The following is an 18,412-nucleotide window of genomic DNA, read 5'->3' as shown; positions in this document are numbered from 1 at the left end:
AGCAAAGCATACCTCATTCAGAAGTGGTAAAAATGAAAAGTCTATTTTAGAACAAAATAAAGGGATAGTTTCTATCACCTGCTTCTTCCTGTTACTTCAATTCTGTGTGTGTTTTTACTGATTCGGTGCTGCAGCTTTGCTCAGTGGGTTGTTTGCCATTCTTTACCATGCCAGCAAAAGCCGGCTGTTTGTCTGCTGCAGAAAGCGCGGAAATGGTTTGGAGAAGTCCGTCTGAGAATGCACAGAGCACCAAATCTTGAAACTTCACCACTGGAGCTCGGAGCTCTGCATGGCTGTAGTTTTCTGATCATCCTTACAATCACTTCTGGGGAAGTTATTTTCAAAGGGTGGAAGCTGTTTTGCTGTTTTGCTGTTTTGCTGGAAGCTGTTACTAGCATAGAAAGTGATATATGCCAAAAAGACCAGCAAAAACAAATCCTTTTGGACATCTGATACTAAGAATATGAACCATGTCATAAATGAAAGAACATAGGAATGCACAAGATATAACCTATATTATTGTGCTTTTTTGTTCAAGATTGACAGCTTATTGTGTTTAGTGTATTCTCATTTTGTATGTAAACTATAAGTCATTTATTATTCATTGTATCTTTATGTGGGTTCAATAACATGGTTTTAAATATTTAGTGGCTGATACTATTGATTATCTATTTGTACAATTCTGTTTGCCGTGCATTTGATCAAACTAGTTAATTTTGGGGTGGTGATTAAGCAAGAAATAGTTTTTTCTTTTTACTTCGTACTCTGTAAGCATTCTGCATGCCTTCCTTTTTCTAAATGCTTTCATTTCAGATATACAGAGCACAGTATTAAAATTCTATTTGGTACTGTTGTTTTTTTACTTAGAATTAGGGCTGTCACTATTAATCAATTCATATCCCTACTTGCATTATTTCAGTGAAATTAGTTGTTGGATTAATAGATTAATCAATACAAATAGTCGATAGATTAATCGTTTACAAAATAATCGTCAGTGGCAGCCCTACTTAAAATATATGTTTGCAAGAGAAGAGATAATATCTTGCATGGGTGTGCCTCGTAAATTTGACACCTGTTTATTTGCAATGCCATTTATTCATGTGTTGCCTGAATCTTTAGGGGGACAGATTTAAGCTATTCTTTATCTGACTGAAATCCACTACATTTACGGTTAATAACAGAAATTTTCTAGACCAAGGAGGAAAAAACAATGCATTTTTTCTACTCCTGAGTGACAAACCTGCAAGCACAGCAAGAGAAATTTAACTTTGGGTTAAGTTTCTCTCTTGGCTCTCTGTAGGGCTTAGTTTTCCAGGTCAGAGTTATGGAAAATTAGTAGCTGAATGTAGATTGGAATGTGAATTGTGTGTGACCCTAAGGCTATATAATTGAGAGGGGAGCACAGCAGGTTGAATTTTTTAGAAAATGTCTGAACATGTCTAAATCACTTATCACTTTTAGTGTATTTTACTATGCCTGAGGTTCCTTATGTATCCAAACAATTCATACAGTATTTCCCTGTTTCATAATCTTCTTTCATTGATTTCCCTGGTTTTGAATTAGAATTTCTGCCCATTTTCATTCGTGTATCATTTGATGACAAAATAGAAACCTTTACTAACCTGAAGAGGCCATTTGGCCTGTTCAGCACTTTAAGTTGCTAGTAGCTAATTGAATTGTCATTCTTGAAAGAAAAAAGGGTATCAGCTTCAAGTAGCCTGGTGGCTCCTAGACTTGTAGAATACTGCAACTCTGTGCACCAAAGTGCCCTCTGATCTTAGTGTTAAATACCCTTCATTTGGCGAACGTTTAGTATTATAACTCCAGAAATAATTGTAAAGTCATCTATGTCTTCTATAAAATGAATACAAATTAGCAATAGGAGTCAGAAGCTTCAAGTAAGCTAGGGGAGTCCAGCTCTGGTCTTCAAAGGATAAAAGGATAAATCAGTATAACTGATAATTAGTCCAATTAGGTAATTAGGGGCTTCTATGAAAGAAAATCAACAGACCCTCAGGAGTTGAGCAGTAGAGCTGGCCGCCCTTCCTGTGTCTAATAGTGAAGTCAATGCAACCTCCACCAGAAATGAAAAATGTTTAAAATGAAGTTGTCTATGCTCTGAGTGAACAGATAATCCCCTTAGCTGACCCTGTAAAGGCTATAATGTGGAGTCAGAAGACTTTGCTTGTTTCATGTAATCTGGATGGTTTTAAGATTCCTGTGGCATCCCACTGTGTTACACTTTCCAACACAGGGTTTGAAAATCTCTGTATTCCTCCGTAATTAATTGGTGATGCCATTTGTCAAGGCATCATCAAAATGATTTAAAAGTATTTTGGAAAATCTCAAAATACATTAAAGATGTAGTAGATTGAATTACATCTTGTAAATTATCAACTGTAAAAAACTTAAAGGAAATATACTAAGTATATATGAGGAATCAGTTTATTCTTTAATTAGTTATTAGTTAATTATAATGAAGTGTCTTGGAATTTTGCTGTAGATGTCTGTGCACTCCTGCCCATTGACCCAGGCATTCCTGACATGATAGGTGCACGTTCATTACACTGACAAACAGAGGACTAATGCTGGTCTATTTTAGATGTGTGTCTTGCCCCCTTCTTAAAGGAGCTGTTTTTCTTTTTTGTCACTAAGCCTCAGTTTTATGAAGCAGTGGAGCCAGTGGACCTGGAGGAATTCTTGATGACTCAGCTGAGCAGTGCAGACTCGGAGCTGATGCAGGAGCTGGGAGACTTTCCTGAAGATGATCTGGCTGTGGAGTTTTTCCCGAGGGAGTGCAGGACTGTGCAGCACTCTGTCCCAGAGGACGGGTAAATCATCCCTTGAAGACCCGCCATGGAGGCCCAATTAACAGATTCAGATATGAGCGAAAAATAGTTTGATCTGTCAGGGGTATCTGATGACTGGCATCTGTATTTTGTACTTTTTTAATGAGAACATTATAATAAGGTTTATACTCAGCAACACTGACAAACATTTCCTTCAGGTGCAGTTCTACTGTGGAGGCCCCACGTTAATAATATGACTTATCCTGTCAGTTCACTTGGGTTTCTTGACACTCCTGGTTTATGACCCCAAGTTTAGAGTGCAGGACATATTTATCTGAATATCGCTTGCAATAATTTGTTTGGGGCTTAAATTCCATTTCCCTTTAGATCCTAATGGAGATGACAGTCCAGTAGGACTTTTTTTTAAACAGGAATAGCTTGCAGGAAAAAAATAGACCTTACTTCATTAGTTTTATTGCCTTGATTTTCAGGAAATGTTTCAGAAGCATGTCAGAGGAAATACAAATCCCCATATTTATATGTATATAGTATAGTAAAAATCTTTGTCATTTTTTAAAACAATTTCTTTGACAATTTTTATCAGTTTTTTTGTTTACCTTTCCTGTAAAGCTCTTTGAGGAGATATTTTCTAAAGGCGCTATATGAAATACTTCCTCCTCATCTTCTTTTGCTTCTTATTCTGACTGAAATGCTAGCTGTCTTGAAACGAGAAGCGAGTGTGCAGGAGTTTGTCCACCCAGTTCAGTGTCTTCTGCTCTGTCCCTCACAGGGAGGAGCTGGATCCCCACGTCAGGGACTGTGTTCAGTCCTACACACAGCCATGGCTGACTGTCAGCAGGAGGTGAGCCACGCCCCCTGCACTTTCCTCAGCTCCTCACACTTTCCAGCCGGGACCGGACGTCTTCAGATGAGCAATGTCATATAACACGTGTGAGCGTGAATAGATATTTATGCTCTAAACGCAAATATTTGTCGAGAGCTATAACTATTACTTAGCCCCAACCAGCTCTGTTGGTAGAGCTCAGGGTAATGGGTTTGTGTCCTGCGTCGGGTGCAAGGTTCTCTAATAACCCATGCTGGGCACCGTGTTGGCGGCGGGTGATCACGTTACCTTGAACGGCTACAACGCTCGCACTATCTGCGTGGAAGAAAGGCCTGGCAGTCTACTTCTGTATCTTGTTATGAAAACACTAGTGACAGTGGAACTGTCCATAGGGTCGCCACCAACTCGACAACACTCATCCCATCCCAAACTTTTACTTGAATATCTCTTCTGATTCTTTGTTAATATATATATATATTGTTGATATACTTTATTCAGATTATTTTATATTTTTTTAGTTTTTTATTCAGCCCTTGCAGTATTTGCAGAGAGAATAGAGCAATATTATAGCATAAAATTATAGCACTCCTGGTCTATACAATACCGTTACAAAGGTTTCAGTACTAAATTTAAAAAAGACAGCAATGTAGAGCAGTTGTTTGGGTTTTGGATTTGTAACTGGAAATTTGTGGCTTCACATCTCTGGTTAGACACTGCTGTTGTACACCTGAGCAAACAACCTCACTCAGACTGCTCCAGAAAAATACCCTGCTGTACAAATGGGTGCACATTTCTATCACACTGGATAAAAGTGTCAGACCAATAAATTAGTAGTAGTAAATGTTGCAACAGTATGAACTGACTTGTTTTTTAAAGATATTCATATAGCTAAAAGGTAATTTGAGAAAGTCAGATATATAAAAAGATATTTGAAAATATTTTTCACCATACAGTATTTCATTTGTTCATTTGATTGGCAAAATACTTGTGTTCCGCATAAAATCTGTGATATTTATAATGAGATACTGTCTTGTAGAAGCGGCTGATTTTTTAACTATCTTTAAGACCTCTGTGTTCAAATACTGTGCATGAGAAGAAGCAATACTCATTGCTTAAGAAATGAGTTCAGGACACTGTTGAAATGATAACCTCATACCTTAGTGGTTTTTGGGAAGCACTCACATTAATGAATCAATCACAGCACATTTATGCTCATCGGTTAGGCCAGTGATGCCCATCTCCCAGACTGGAGATTTATTTGATCAATAGATTGTTTTGTTTCCCAAGTCCTTGACAATCAAAGGATCAAAAACAACTCAAAAATCTGCTTGACTAAAGATCTCATTGGTCTTTAATGCAGTACAAGGTTACATATGAACCAGAGAATTATTTCCAGCAATCTGTTTTAATTTTTGTATGTTGTATACTTTTTATTTACTCCTTTTTGAGAAGCACATACTATGTTATGGAAACTCTTCCCTGTTTTCAGGTTCCAGGGAGATGGCTGGAGTATATATTCTGAGAGAACTGGGCTGCACAAAAGGTTACAGAAACAAACCTTTGAATCTGATGTGCAGCCTGATAACCAAGAATACTCGGTAAGCACTAAATGAGCAGTTTTGTGCTACATCTCTCCAAAAACTGTCCAGCATTCTTTTATTAATTGTATAAAATGTTCTGTTGACAAGACTTATCTTTGAACCAAACACTATTTGTCTTATTCTGTAAACTGTCCAGGAGAGTGCACTCAGACACTTTCAGACTGCTGATGGCTAATGTACTGTACAAAGTTCAGCTTTATATGTTTATGTCTGAATTAAATAAATGTCAGACTCTAAACTTCCTGCATTTTGACCTGTGACAATCACAACACTGAAGTAATATGAATTGCTCACTGTGTTAAATGACATGTGTTAAATTATTTTCTGTATATTTGACAGAAAGCTACATATAATATATCATTATAATTCTAACACCATAGCCAGATACTGTATACTCTGTCATTAGCATCCCGAACTCATACAGAGACATTTTGTAACGATATACAGTTTCTGCCATTGTGTAATTGGATATGCAAGTTTTGTTTTCTCAAACTCGTTCTAAAGTAATTATGCAAATATTTCATATATTAGACTAAGAAATCATTGAAGAACTGAAAAAGGAACAAGTAAATGAGTTTCAGTCAGCAGATATTTACCTTTTCTTGTTGAAAGAGGATAAAAAGTATTTATAAAAGCTATTAAAGGGGAACTGTAGTCCCAATTTCTCAGACTGGCTATTAAATGTTGGTAACAAAATATATTCATTGATGTTATAGAAATATAAAAAAATTCAAATTAAGCACAAAATCGTGATTTTTTTAAAATGTAAGTAAGTCACTATGTTGTCGAAAACTCAAATTTTAGTTCCCATGAACTGTGAAGTGAGGCAGCCCTTCCTGCTCACTAGACACTGTATTGACTATTGTAATGTGATGTACAAGCGTGAAGTACAGGTTTGCAGCAGATATTTCACAGCAGAAATGTGATCTGCATGCAGAGTTAACAAATAACTATTATTTGTTAGCAAACCTGTCTCGATGTTAAGAGCAATATTTCTATTGGATTAAAGGAGATGTATTCACAAGCCTTTTTCTTTACAATTTAATAAGGCCACAGCACATCATCAGAAGTCTTGGCTTGTTCTGAATCCCAGAATATGGTGTTGTGCATACCTGGAAATTTATCCTAATTTGTGGTGTAAATTGGAGGTTTTACTGTGTACATTATTGTGTACATTTTACATTTATTGTGGTTTAAAATGCACCATAACAGCCAACAAGTATGAATAACAAATATACAAAAAATCTAGGCTAAAAACAAAATGACAAATTTGAACTTATTATTTTTAAATACTTACATCTAATACCTTTTGATTATTTTGGTATGATGTTAAATAGGCTTGTATTACATACCTGGTCTTTTAGTATGCAGCTTAATGTATAGTGTCCTCGGACCATTCCTGCACTTTTCTGAGTGTGTTGGGAGTGGTTATGAAGATATATTGTTGCAGGAAGTTGTGTAAACTCACACTTTGTGGAAAGCTGAGAGTGGTCCCATTTGCACACCAGAATGGTGTGAGATCATAAGAGTTGGTGCAAATCAAATGAAGATTTTTTTTCATTCATATACAAGTGAAACTGGCATTTACTTAAGCTTAAAATTCCTTTCAGGAGTTAAAAGATCAGATTCTGCTCTGTGGCAGTTTTGTGACCATGGTACTAAGTGAAGAACTCAAAACTTGTGTATGTTTTCTTGTAAAGCACAGCTGTTTTCATAAGGCTTCACTTGTGGATCATTATTAAACTAATTGCATTTCAGAGGTAGAAATGAAAGATTGTTGAAGCTTATGTGATTTTTTCTTTGTGGATATTGTTTGATGTATACCATATTTTATTTAAAATGGATTTTGCTGCACTCTTGTCTGCTAAAGAGGAGGCAATACACCTTTCACATGCAGTTTCCCAGATGAATGAATTTCATTGTTTATTTAAAGTATGCAAACAAATTCTGCTGTGAATATTCATTGAGTTTAGTCTCAAGCAGCATGAGCCAAAAATCTTAATTGCTTTACTGAAAGCTGTTGTTTTAGCTGTGGACTCCATGGGTACAAGAATTTGTTTGAGCTAAAATGGCCTATTGTTAACCTAATGTGTCTCTTCTGTAGTTTCTGTTAATTAGCAATCGTCTAGAGAACCTGAGAACCCAGTGACTATTTAGGTTGCTCTATTATGTCACACAGAAGCGAGGACTTTGGAATCCATGTAGCCTGAAAGCAGGCAGCTGAGCTACAGAATATTACAAAAAGATCTCTGTGGTTAGCAGAAAGATCCAAAACCATCTATGGGGAATATTAAGTACACTGATGGTAAAAAATAAAAGTACATAACAAAATCAGGTGCTGAACAATGCTCCTGCACATAACATTCATTATATAGAACTCAGAAGCAGTTGTAGACTGTAAAAAATGTATTTTTCTGCTTTTGAAGGACAATGCTATTATGCCACTGTAGATTATTTTACCTAATGTAGAATTGTGCATTTGTTGATCAGATGATGTCAGTGTTTATGTCGTGGAGATATGTGGTCAAACTCTGTTAATTAAGAGTATATTAAGGTTAGGTTCATGGGTAGAAATTTTTTAAAGTGTACTCCGAGACTGACTATAAATGTAGAGTGTTAACTCTGTTGTTTGCTCGTGTTGTGTTAAAGTTCAGTTTGTTCTGTATTTTGAGCATTTCAGTGGTTCAGTGGAAATGAATTATATTTGGTTTATTTGGTATGACACATTTCATAAAAGAGATGGTGAATGTGAACAATGAAAAAAAATATATCTTAAAGAAACAGGCTGCTTTGTTATTAAACGGCAAGGTTTTGTAAAATGGTGCAATTCAATGCCATTACGCAACATAAAGCCTTGTTTTAATTCCATCAGATAAAGTGGCCTGAGAAAGATTCAAAGATGCTAGTACATTAAAAAAAAAATATATAAATAAGAAATCATGCAAGGACAGTGGTCAAGCAATACAAGAGTCATGCATTTGTTAGGTGGAACATTGCTCAGGTTTGATTTTTTTGAGTGCTGTCTGGCCCTGCAGGCGAAGCCTCCGGCGCTGTCAGTTCTGTGTGACGACTCCGGACGGGCCACCCTCACTTCCTCAGACTTCGACCTGCGCGGACTGCAGCCCGACAGCCGGGTGGAGAACCTCCTAAAGTTCAGCAACCCCGAGGACCTGGACCGACAGAACCAGGAGGCTCGTCAGGCCAGCCGGCACCCAGAGCTCTTCGCACTCTACCCGCCTACTGACGAGGCAAGTGTGGGGCTTTGTCAGGGACTTGTAGGGCTCGCTACAATTAATACAAAACGCGAAGTCTCGAACTTTGAATAAAAGGTTGGTCACAGTTACTTTTGGGTGCTACAGGTTAATTGAATAGAAGAAATGATTTGCTATAATGTCGGCAATGTGGCGCAGTGGTTAGCATTGCTTCCTTGCAGCGCTGGGGTTCTGGGATTCAGTTTCCGGACCTGGGTTGTTATCCGTATGCATGTTCTTTCCATGTTTACGTGGGTTGGTGTTCCAGTTTCCTCTCACAGTCCAAAAAAAAAAACCATACTGGTATTGTAGGTCAATTGGCTTCTGGGAAAATTGGCCCTAGGTGTGAGTGTGTGCGTGTCTGTGTCTACCCTGTGATGGACTGGTGTCCTGTCCAGGGTGTACCCTGCCCTGTGCCTGTTGCTTGCCGGGATAGAACCTGCTCCTCTTCGACTCTGAATTGGAAGAAGAGATTAGAAAATGGTTGGATGGACCTTTGCTATAAAAAGAGCAAATGTTACACTATTACCATTCCTTAATTCGTAAATTGAAAGCATTCATCATGTTCTCCATCTGCAGTCCTCGGACATGTCTTATATATTTTTAAGAAATTCATGGATTTCTCAAGCATAAAGAGAATTGTATTTACTGCATCATCATTGCACAAGCACATTCAGCAGAAAGTTGAATTCTTTGTGTTTCTCATATAAGAGACATGTATGGTACATTTTTTCATATTGTTGGTATTAAAGAAAAGGTACAACCGTACAGCCTCACTTTGTCTATTGTAATATATTATATAAACATTGCAGTTTGAGAGTGCAGTGAAAAACCTTCAATTTCCAAAAATGTAGTTTAAGATCAAATTAAGAACAAGTCTTCAATCCCTTTAAAGGCTGTTTTAGATTCAGTCATTCTAGTTTTCACTAACTTTGTTTCATTAATTTTCATTTAAGCACTGTTATGCAAGTGAACTCTCTTTTCCTTATTGACATATGTAATTCAATGACTACACTGCCTTGTGTACCTTTACAATTTTTCTATAAAGCCTTTAGATGTAGAAAATCTGGACAAGCAGAGACATATGGAGCAGAATGCAAAGAACAACAAAGTGCTTGCAGTGGTTCAAAGACAAGAAAGTGTACCATACCTGTGCTATTTGCTTTACCTTGCTTTATTTAAACCATTTTGGGTAGTTATTGCATGGTTTATTTTACCTCTGAATGAAATTACATTCCATGATTGTAAATTGTTTTTTTTCTACTCATTATTTGAGTACCTATTTGTTCTTTAAAGTTAACCCACCGGTTATTTTCGAATTTCCCAAAAGCTGGTACGACACATTTATAAATGACAGTGCTATTAGATCTCACATGCTATATTGATCTGATCTCACATTACTTCCAGGTGTATAATGGAAGTACATGAGAGGCTTTGTGTATTAACGTGGTTTCTGTTTTGTTTGGTATTAGGAAGATGCTGTGGAAATAAGGCCAATTCCTGAATGTCCGAAGGAACACATTGGCCATAGGATTCTTCTTAAATGCCAGGCTATAAAGTAATGTTCCACTTTTTCACTCATTTAATCTCTCTGATTGTGTCTGTAGAAATAGTACTGAACAAAGAGGTGTACAGTATCCTAGAATTTGCCAATTGTCTTAAATTACATTATCATAAAGTGCAAATGCTAATATGACAAATTTCAGAGTTAAAGAATTAGTTATTGTGTTTTATTTTTGTTAAATGGAAGTGCTGTCATATTTATTGTCACTACTAAGTTAAACATGAAAGTATTTTAATGTGATTTGGGGCTGCTGGAGATTGTTTCATCAGAATACGGTGCTCAACGTTCCAGTTTGCCTGACTGGTTTATAACTATTTGGATATTTATTTAAGAAATCTGCATAAAAACCTCTCTCTATTGCAGAGCAGCATAATCAGCTTGAGTACTTATTAAATTGTTATTACTGTCATTCCTCTGTGAAATCCTGAAACAGTCTTTTTGACTCAGATATTAATATGAGGAATTTAATAAAGTTGGTTTATTTCAGATTATGAGGATCATTTGAAAAAGCATGTTGAAATAAAAGCAATCCAAGACCCGCTTTGGAATTTTGTTTTTTATTTATATATATACTTCTGTGATCTTCACTGAAGACTGCAATCCAAATAAACATATTACTTTGTGCATCATTCATGAGAATGTTATCTTGTGCTCACTTGTTTCTTTTTTTTCAGGTTTGAGATAGAAGTAGAGCCAGTGTTTGCAACTTTGGCCTTATATGATTTAAAAGAGAAGAAAAAGGTAACCAAAGTTTAAATCTCAATGTGTAAAGATTTGCTGAAAGTCTTATTTATATTAATAAAGAATATGTGACCCCGATATCATGTACCTACATTATCATGTCGTTCATTGGTTGAATGTGTCTTTTATACTATTTTGGGAAGGCATGATTTAATGTAAGAAACGGAAATAAGACTTGTAAATAGTGATACAAAAAGCACCACAGTAAAATGTTTTACATTTCTGTCAGTTTCCTGTGGCTTTTATTACTGAGGGTTTTGTGTTACCAGTGAAAACACCTAAAGTTTAAAAAGTTTGTTACAAAATTTTATTACCCCACCTAGACATGACTCTCAGACAAGAGTCTATAAGTGAAACTGTTGAACTAAACCGCAGCCATCAGTCTGTGGAAGAACTTAATTATTCTCATGTTTCAGAGACTCCTGCCTGTTCTTTTTCTATTGTAATTCTTGTTACTGACTTTTAGGGCTTTAAAAAAATCTGAACTCTTTCATGTATACTCTCCTCCTCACAGGCTCCGTGTAGTAGAGGCTGGTCCTTTGCTCACTGTACCTAAGACTAAATCTCGGACTTTTGGTGACTGTGCCTTTTCTGTCCCTGCTCCTTTGTTATGGAATCCCCTTCCTCTGACTCCACGAGAGACATATTCTGTGACTCTCTTCAAATCCAAACTCAAAACTCACCTTTTTACTAGGGCCTGTGTTGGATTGTTTTACATTCTAGCTCTACGAACCTGTATGTTCTTGCATATTTTTTTTCTTTTAGTTTTTATTGTACTTTTTTGGGGGGCCTTTTTCTGTATCGCTATACAACACGTCCTTGGGTTTGCAAAGATACTTTAAAAATAAAAGTAATTATTGTTGTTGTTGTTGTAGTTTGACAGGCAAGACTTTGTGTTTCAGATCTCTGAGAATTTTTACTGCGACCTGAACTGTGACCAGCTGAGAGGGTTCCTCCGCCCACACACGCCTCACATCTCCCCCGCCAGCCTGGCCAGATCGGCCATCTTCTCCATCACCTACCCCTCGCCAGACATCTACCTTGTCATCAAGGTGTGTCCTCCCATGAATCTCCACTGGTGTGAACATTAATGACACGCCCGAGTCACAAAGCACACTGATGAGATGAGCCCAGCTTCGTGCCAGTGTGGCGCCACACCTGCCAAGGAGCAGTAAACTAGCTTACAAAATTCGTATTGCTTTGGAAAGTCTTACAGGAGGTAACACACTCATCTCTGCATCACCTGCAGTCTCAGCAGTGACAGAGTGGGCTCCTGTCAATCTATCGATCCACTTTGTACGTAATTCAAGTATTTTGAGACAGGTTGGGTTATTCTGCTTCTCCAGAATTATATTTTTTGTTATGTGCACAAAATACTGTGAAAAAATGTGGAGCACGTCGCAATTTAAATTGCATTCCTCACCTTTTAAACCCTAATGAAACAGCTGGAATTCATTAAGACTTGGAATAAAATCCGAGATTTCTGTCACCTGAAAAGACCAAACTCTCTGTAATGAAATTTATGTGCTGCGGCTCAAGTTTCAAGATTATTGTAATCCTGAAAGCAATAAACAGTTGTTACTTTAAACGGAGAAGGTCCTGAACATGTGTTCAGGCAGAGAAAGCAGTTAGCAGTTGCAATTGTTTTTGGGATATAGGTATTTAGTGTTTGTCCTGCACTCCAGGATCTGTTATGCTTCTCAGGTTGGGTAGTCCTTGATAGTAGAAGCACAGGCCATTGGACCCCAGCTGTGTGATGCTCAAAGGTGACTGTGTTGTGTTGTGTTTCAGATTGAGAAGGTGCTCCAGCAGGGGGAGATTGGAGAGTGTGCAGACCCCTACATGGTGATGAGAGAGAGTGACACTGCGAAGGTAAAGCTTGTGCTGCAATGCAACAATTTTCATTAATCATTTTCATTAAGTTCTAAAACTTCCATTTCATACTCTAGTGTGAAGTCACCAAACCACAGCATTGTGTTTTACACTTGTTTGTTGGTTGGCTTGTTCAGAAGATGAAGATAACTAGCTGATTTGACAAAACACAAATAAGATTTCTTGTAATTTTGCATTACCATTGATTAATGCCACGTACCACTGCAGGTGTGAACAGGTTCCGTTTCCACATTTTTGTTATGAAAGTATTTTAAAGTTTATTGTTTTAATCTTTTGGTGATTTTACCGATCTTTTGTTCTGAATGTATTGTATGAAAAAAACAAGCCTTTCATGAGGCTGAGTGGTCCTGTGATTGAGGTTAAAGGCTTTTTACCTGGAAGATCCTGGTTTGTGTGCTACTTTTGGCACTGATATGTTAACCTCCTTGTGTCGCGTGCTTTCCATCAGATGTATTGCAGTGACAGCAGCAGGTGTTAATGTCTGGTCTTGCTCTAGACTCTGTATCTGCAATAGAGCTTTATCATTAATAAGATGAACATGGCTGGCAGTTATGCAAAAACGCTGAAGGGAAGACATACAGTACTATTTAATGGCTTATGCTTTTATGATCATTTCTATTTTCAGAATAAGGACAAGCTGGAGAAGCTAAAAAATCAAGCTGAATCCTTCTGCCAGAGACTGGGAAAATACAGAATGCCTTTTGCATGGGCCACAGTGAACATTATGAATGTGATCAGTACTGCCACCATTGATAGAGATCCTGCAGAATCTGAGGGTATGAATGGTAAGTAATCAGAAGTGCTTATGATAATTTTAAAAAGACAGATTTCTGATTTCTGAGGACTAAACTACTTTTACCAGGTTTTGTGGCTAAAATCTTAGATATTCACTGGGAAGTTTTCTCCTTGCTGCAAATTTATGCCTTGTTGAAGACTGTACATGCTTAATATCTTTAAATTAAAAAATAACAAATAAGTGGATTTTTTAAGCAAACTTTTTTTTGTTAAAATATGCAGTTAAAACCTTCTCATATGCTCACCTGTGTTTAATAACCACTACAAATTCCTCCTGACAATATTATTATAATATATATATTCTAAATTCACAAAAGTGACCTCTGGTCTTTTGAGCCACGTGACCACTTTTTAAGTGTCTTTTTTCATTGGCTGTCTTTATTCTGATAGAAGAATAACTCTACTGTCCATAAATATAAACAAAGAGAAGGAAAAACAAAGTGTTTTTCTTTACATGACAGAATTCAAGTTAGTGAACATAGGAAAGAATGGCAAATGAAAACGGACAAAAATTAAATATTTGCCAGTTACTTCTTCTAGTGATATTAGTTTATAACTTATTTATATGATGTTTCATCACAATGCATTTTAATTTCTTTAAAGTGTTTAATATTTTGTGCATAATGGTTAATGACCAAATAAATTAACGGACATGTGTTAGATCTCACGTCAACACTGTACTTAACCAGTGACTAAAATGTATGGATGATCCCTATATTTTAAGAGATCATATGTGTTAAAAGACCACTATTAGACTCGCTCTTGAATGCTTCTTTCACACAGGTTCTGGTGGTCTCATTCCGAAGGATTAATTGTCAAATAAAAATATTAGACTGTGCTCTCTAAAGTTGTAGAAAATAAATGATAAAAAAATCATCATTCTTTGTGACTCTTCTGTTTTGTTTGTTGGAATGAGATATGAGGGAGTCAGCTTATTGTGGAAGATATTACTATTCCAGTGCCTCACGATGAAAACAAAACCAAACAGATTGACCTAACATTTTAATGAACTTACTTTGAAGCTCTTATGTCTGTATATCTATTTTCAGATTGTTTGAACATTGGAACTGTTTTATTGCGTATACCTGAACAGACCTGGAAATTAAAAAAAATGTGTTCCTGATTTTGTAGGCAAAGCTGGTGGAGAAAAAAGAAACCCGGTCCCACACAGAAGAAACTCGGAGAGGTTTAGCTCTCTCGAAGATCATTATAACTTGTCAGGTTTCAAACCAGCCACCATAACCATCAGCACCTTTTGCAAACAGGTATGACGTTTCCTATTGGAACCAGTTATTAAAAGGACCTGCCAACTCGATGAAATACATCCATTTTCTAACCGTTTTATCCCTGAGTTGTGGTGGAGCTGGAGTCTATATGGACGCACGGCAGAATACACAGTGAATGGGACGCCAGTCCATCACAGGCCACATAAGTTACACAAACACAGACAGACTCACGCCAGTTACCCCACAAGCTAGATAACCTATCAGCATGTCTTTGGACTGTGGGAGGAAACTTGAGCACCCTGAGGAAGCCCAATCGAACACTTGAAGAATTGACAAACTCCACACGGCTAGCACCCCAGATATGCTCACTCAAAGAAACGTATGTTGCAACTTTGCAACTAGCTGATTATCATGTGCAAATACTGTACATTTCATTTTTTTCTGCAGGAGGGTGATCGGCTCAGTGATGAAGACTTGTTCAAATTTCTGGGTGAGCTTAAGAGATCCTCCACCTTGCAGAGACGAATCAAGACAATGACAGGTAAGTCATCCTAGCAAAAAGCTAGATAGCAAAAAGGTAACAATTTTGTAGGAGTGTAACTATTGTGAAAATGTGAGGCTGATAATATTTTCAAACAAAATTGTTGAGATGTATTCTAGAGACTCCAGAGGTACGAATTGCACTGACGTTCTTTTGATGATAGGCTGCAGTGGATGTGTCCGTTACAGCATTTGACAAACTCCATTCTGTAATGTGTGATATTTGATAATAGGCTTCAGTTCCCCTTGCCCTTTCCTTCCTGTTTTTGTTTTTTATTGTTCTGTTTTTGTAAAAAAACAACAACATCATTTACAGGGTCATATGAGTGGGTCCCTTAGGTGAAAACTATGAAAACTCTGAACGCACTGAAAGCTGTGAATGCACAGGGTTTGCGACTAATGCAACTCTTTGTCTTGGTGTAAGGCTGTATTAAACTGGACCTGGTTCCAGCCCCCGACACCATGCCAGCGTGTCTGTCCAGTGAGCTGATCGCTGTAAGGCCTGCAGCCGAGAAGAACGTCCGCGCCGTCAGGGAGATCCTGGAATTTCCTTCTCGGGAGGTTTTTGTTCCTCACACCACGTACCGGTGAGATACAGGTTTTTTTCTTCACTGCGTCTTCTTGCTTGGATGCTATTTAAAAGGAAGGGAAGAGCAAGTTTCTTGACCTACACTGATGAAACGTTTATTTCTTCATTCGGATTAAGACTGGAACCAGGTTTAAGAAGACTGCCATAATAATTTAATTTTGATGTGCAATCAGCAGTTCTTGTAAATGGAGGGGATTTTGATCAATCAATTAACCAATCAACCAATTGATCAACCAACCAATCAATCAATCAATAAATCACTTATATTCTTATATTTCTTCTTATTATAGTGCATTTCAATACAGTTTATTGTCAAGGCATTTTTCCATAAATTATACAATATGTAAAGAAAATAAATTTAAACCACATTTACTAGAGAAATTAAAGAAATAGGTTAAGAATTTAAGGTCATAGAAAACGTACATTTTTAATTTGAGACTTAAAACATCAGCAGAAGCTGTATTTTAATATGGTCAGGTGGCTAATGTTCTGAAAACCTTGGACAATTGGATCCAGGAACCAGCTGAGCAAAGTGAGGGAGCTGGGATGTGTGAATAATATGAGGTTTAATGTATGGGACATCATCTCTGGTGATGGCTAGAGACGGATGCGATATAGGATTATGTTGTAAATGTTTTGTGGTCAAACCTGTTGGAGTTACCTGAGTAAAGGTGCCTTATTAAGCAAGACAGAAAGCAGCAGCTTTGTATGGGGAAGATGAACTAACATTGTGAGTCAGCCTCATTTTGGGTTTCAATGCTGTTCATACTGTATGTGCGAAGATTTCAGGATGGCAGTTTGTCACCCATGTTGCAGTGTTACTTGCGGCAGCGCAAATATTTCATTTAGAAATTATATACAGGCAACATGTTGATCTCTGAGAACATTTGGAAATCTCCTTTGTTTGCATTATAGCTATGTAACCCTTAATAAAATAAGCTGCTGCCTTGAGTGTTTAAGGTCATTCACTCACAAATGTTTCTAGCTTAAAACTAGTCACAATAAAATATAAAATAGCAACAGTTCTCTCTTCTGTTTTCATGGGATGTAGGCTGCATATTTCTGGCCTGTTTACTGAGCCAGGATAGTCGGAATTCCTGGTGTAGAGATACGATGGCGCCATTTCAGAATTAAAAAAAATTAAATGATAATTATTGTGAAAAAGAATTTGACAATTTTGACAGAACAAAATAAGTAAAAGCAACAGAATGGTGTTTTAACACTGAGAGAACTCTCCACACAAAATAAGAAAACTCGATTCCATTTTTGTTTTTTATTTTAACAACTGTTGGGAAGATATTTCCATAAAATATATTAATTTACATTGTAGGTAAAATTCCACTCTAGGTGTAGTAAAAACAGCAAAATGTAAAACTATACAGAATAAAAAAATATTTTGCTAAAGATCGGTATATTGGGTTAAAATACAACATTTAATGTCTTTGTATAATTGCAGTTAAAATGACAGGTACTTCGTTATATTATTTTAAAATTGCTTTCGTAAGACATTGGTTAAGATTAAATGTATTTTATGTATTAGAAGTTTATTTGTCAAGGATGACAACCCTGGTAATGCCCTCAAGTTGTTTTGGGATAAATTTAGCTATTTTTAGAATAAATCCACAGGGAAAACAATGACTTCTCAAGACAACCTCTTTGGCTTAGTGTGTTCATAGGGCAGCCTCACAGGAAACAGGTTATCATGGCAACAGAATGCATTTGAGTGGACAGTCTCTTTTGTAGATGATAAATAAACCAGGCCATTAGCCCAGTTTAACTCATGGTTGTTATAGTGTAGTTGTTGAATGAATACGTAAAACTGTAGGCATACAAAGCAGAACAGTCATTTAAAAGAAAGAATTTAACAGAATAATTTGCTTGAATTTTAAGAGATATATTCTAAAAAATAGAATGGTTTAGCCTGCTTTGACCAAGAGAAACAAAGCCTAATGACTAAACGTCACTACCATAGGCTTATGGGGCAAATTATTTTTACACCTGCGTAGGTGATTCTGAAAGAGACCCTATCTACATCATAAAATACAGTCAGCTCTGTGTACACCATGGCCAAATTTAAGACATTCTAATAGGTCGCTGTGGCAGCATGCATAGACTGAAAAGGAGCAGGTAAAGGTTTATTCCACCGTGAAAGGAAAATAAAAGAGACACATCGTTTTGGCTTTGGAGCCTTCTTCAGGTGTGACACAAAACGTTGTGTCTCTTTTCTTTTCCTTTCAGCGCGGAATAAACCTTTGCCTCCTCCTTTGCATAATTCAAATCATACTTCTGTCCCTGACAAATGTCACGTGCTTAAGAATGCTTGTTTACACAACACTGCACCGGCGCTTTTCGTCTGTGGATGGCACTTTTTACTTAGATTTTCTGGTTTAGGGTTTCAGCTAAAGCAGGGAGGGGCAGTCCCTGGCCCCGAGGATTGGTGTGTCTGTAAGTTTTCTTAAGTAAGTAGGTCTCCTCAATGCAGCAGCTCCTCCCGCCTGAGCTGGGAAAAGTGGTGACATTGTCCCCATTGAGCTGATAATGAGCTGTTCCGAGCTGAGTTGGTAAGCAAACCTGAACAA

The 18,412-nt window shown here is 37.1% G+C and overlaps 1 protein-coding gene across 2 annotated transcripts in view; it reads left to right on the top strand.

The window, feature by feature from the left end:
- The window catches only part of dock8 (dedicator of cytokinesis 8), an 83,308-nt gene that overhangs the window by 22,082 nt on the left and 42,814 nt on the right, over positions 1-18,412 (top strand). For both annotated transcript variants that reach the window (XM_006626867.3, XM_015367848.2), the window contains 12 exons: positions 2,656-2,831; positions 3,580-3,651; positions 5,123-5,231; positions 8,270-8,482; positions 9,958-10,043; positions 10,724-10,790; positions 11,693-11,842; positions 12,582-12,662; positions 13,309-13,468; positions 14,610-14,743; positions 15,152-15,245; positions 15,669-15,831. In XM_006626867.3, the coding sequence (XP_006626930.2) occupies positions 2,656-2,831; positions 3,580-3,651; positions 5,123-5,231; positions 8,270-8,482; positions 9,958-10,043; positions 10,724-10,790; positions 11,693-11,842; positions 12,582-12,662; positions 13,309-13,468; positions 14,610-14,743; positions 15,152-15,245; positions 15,669-15,831 (1,505 nt within the window). The remainder of the gene's footprint in view (positions 1-2,655; positions 2,832-3,579; positions 3,652-5,122; positions 5,232-8,269; positions 8,483-9,957; positions 10,044-10,723; positions 10,791-11,692; positions 11,843-12,581; positions 12,663-13,308; positions 13,469-14,609; positions 14,744-15,151; positions 15,246-15,668; positions 15,832-18,412) is intronic.

The sequence above is a fragment of the Lepisosteus oculatus genome, chromosome 3 (assembly GCF_040954835.1).
Source record: "Lepisosteus oculatus isolate fLepOcu1 chromosome 3, fLepOcu1.hap2, whole genome shotgun sequence".
Classification (NCBI taxonomy): domain Eukaryota; kingdom Metazoa; phylum Chordata; class Actinopteri; order Semionotiformes; family Lepisosteidae; genus Lepisosteus; species Lepisosteus oculatus.
Note: the sequence above shows the minus strand (reverse complement) of the source record. Positions and strands in the feature narration are given on the sequence as shown.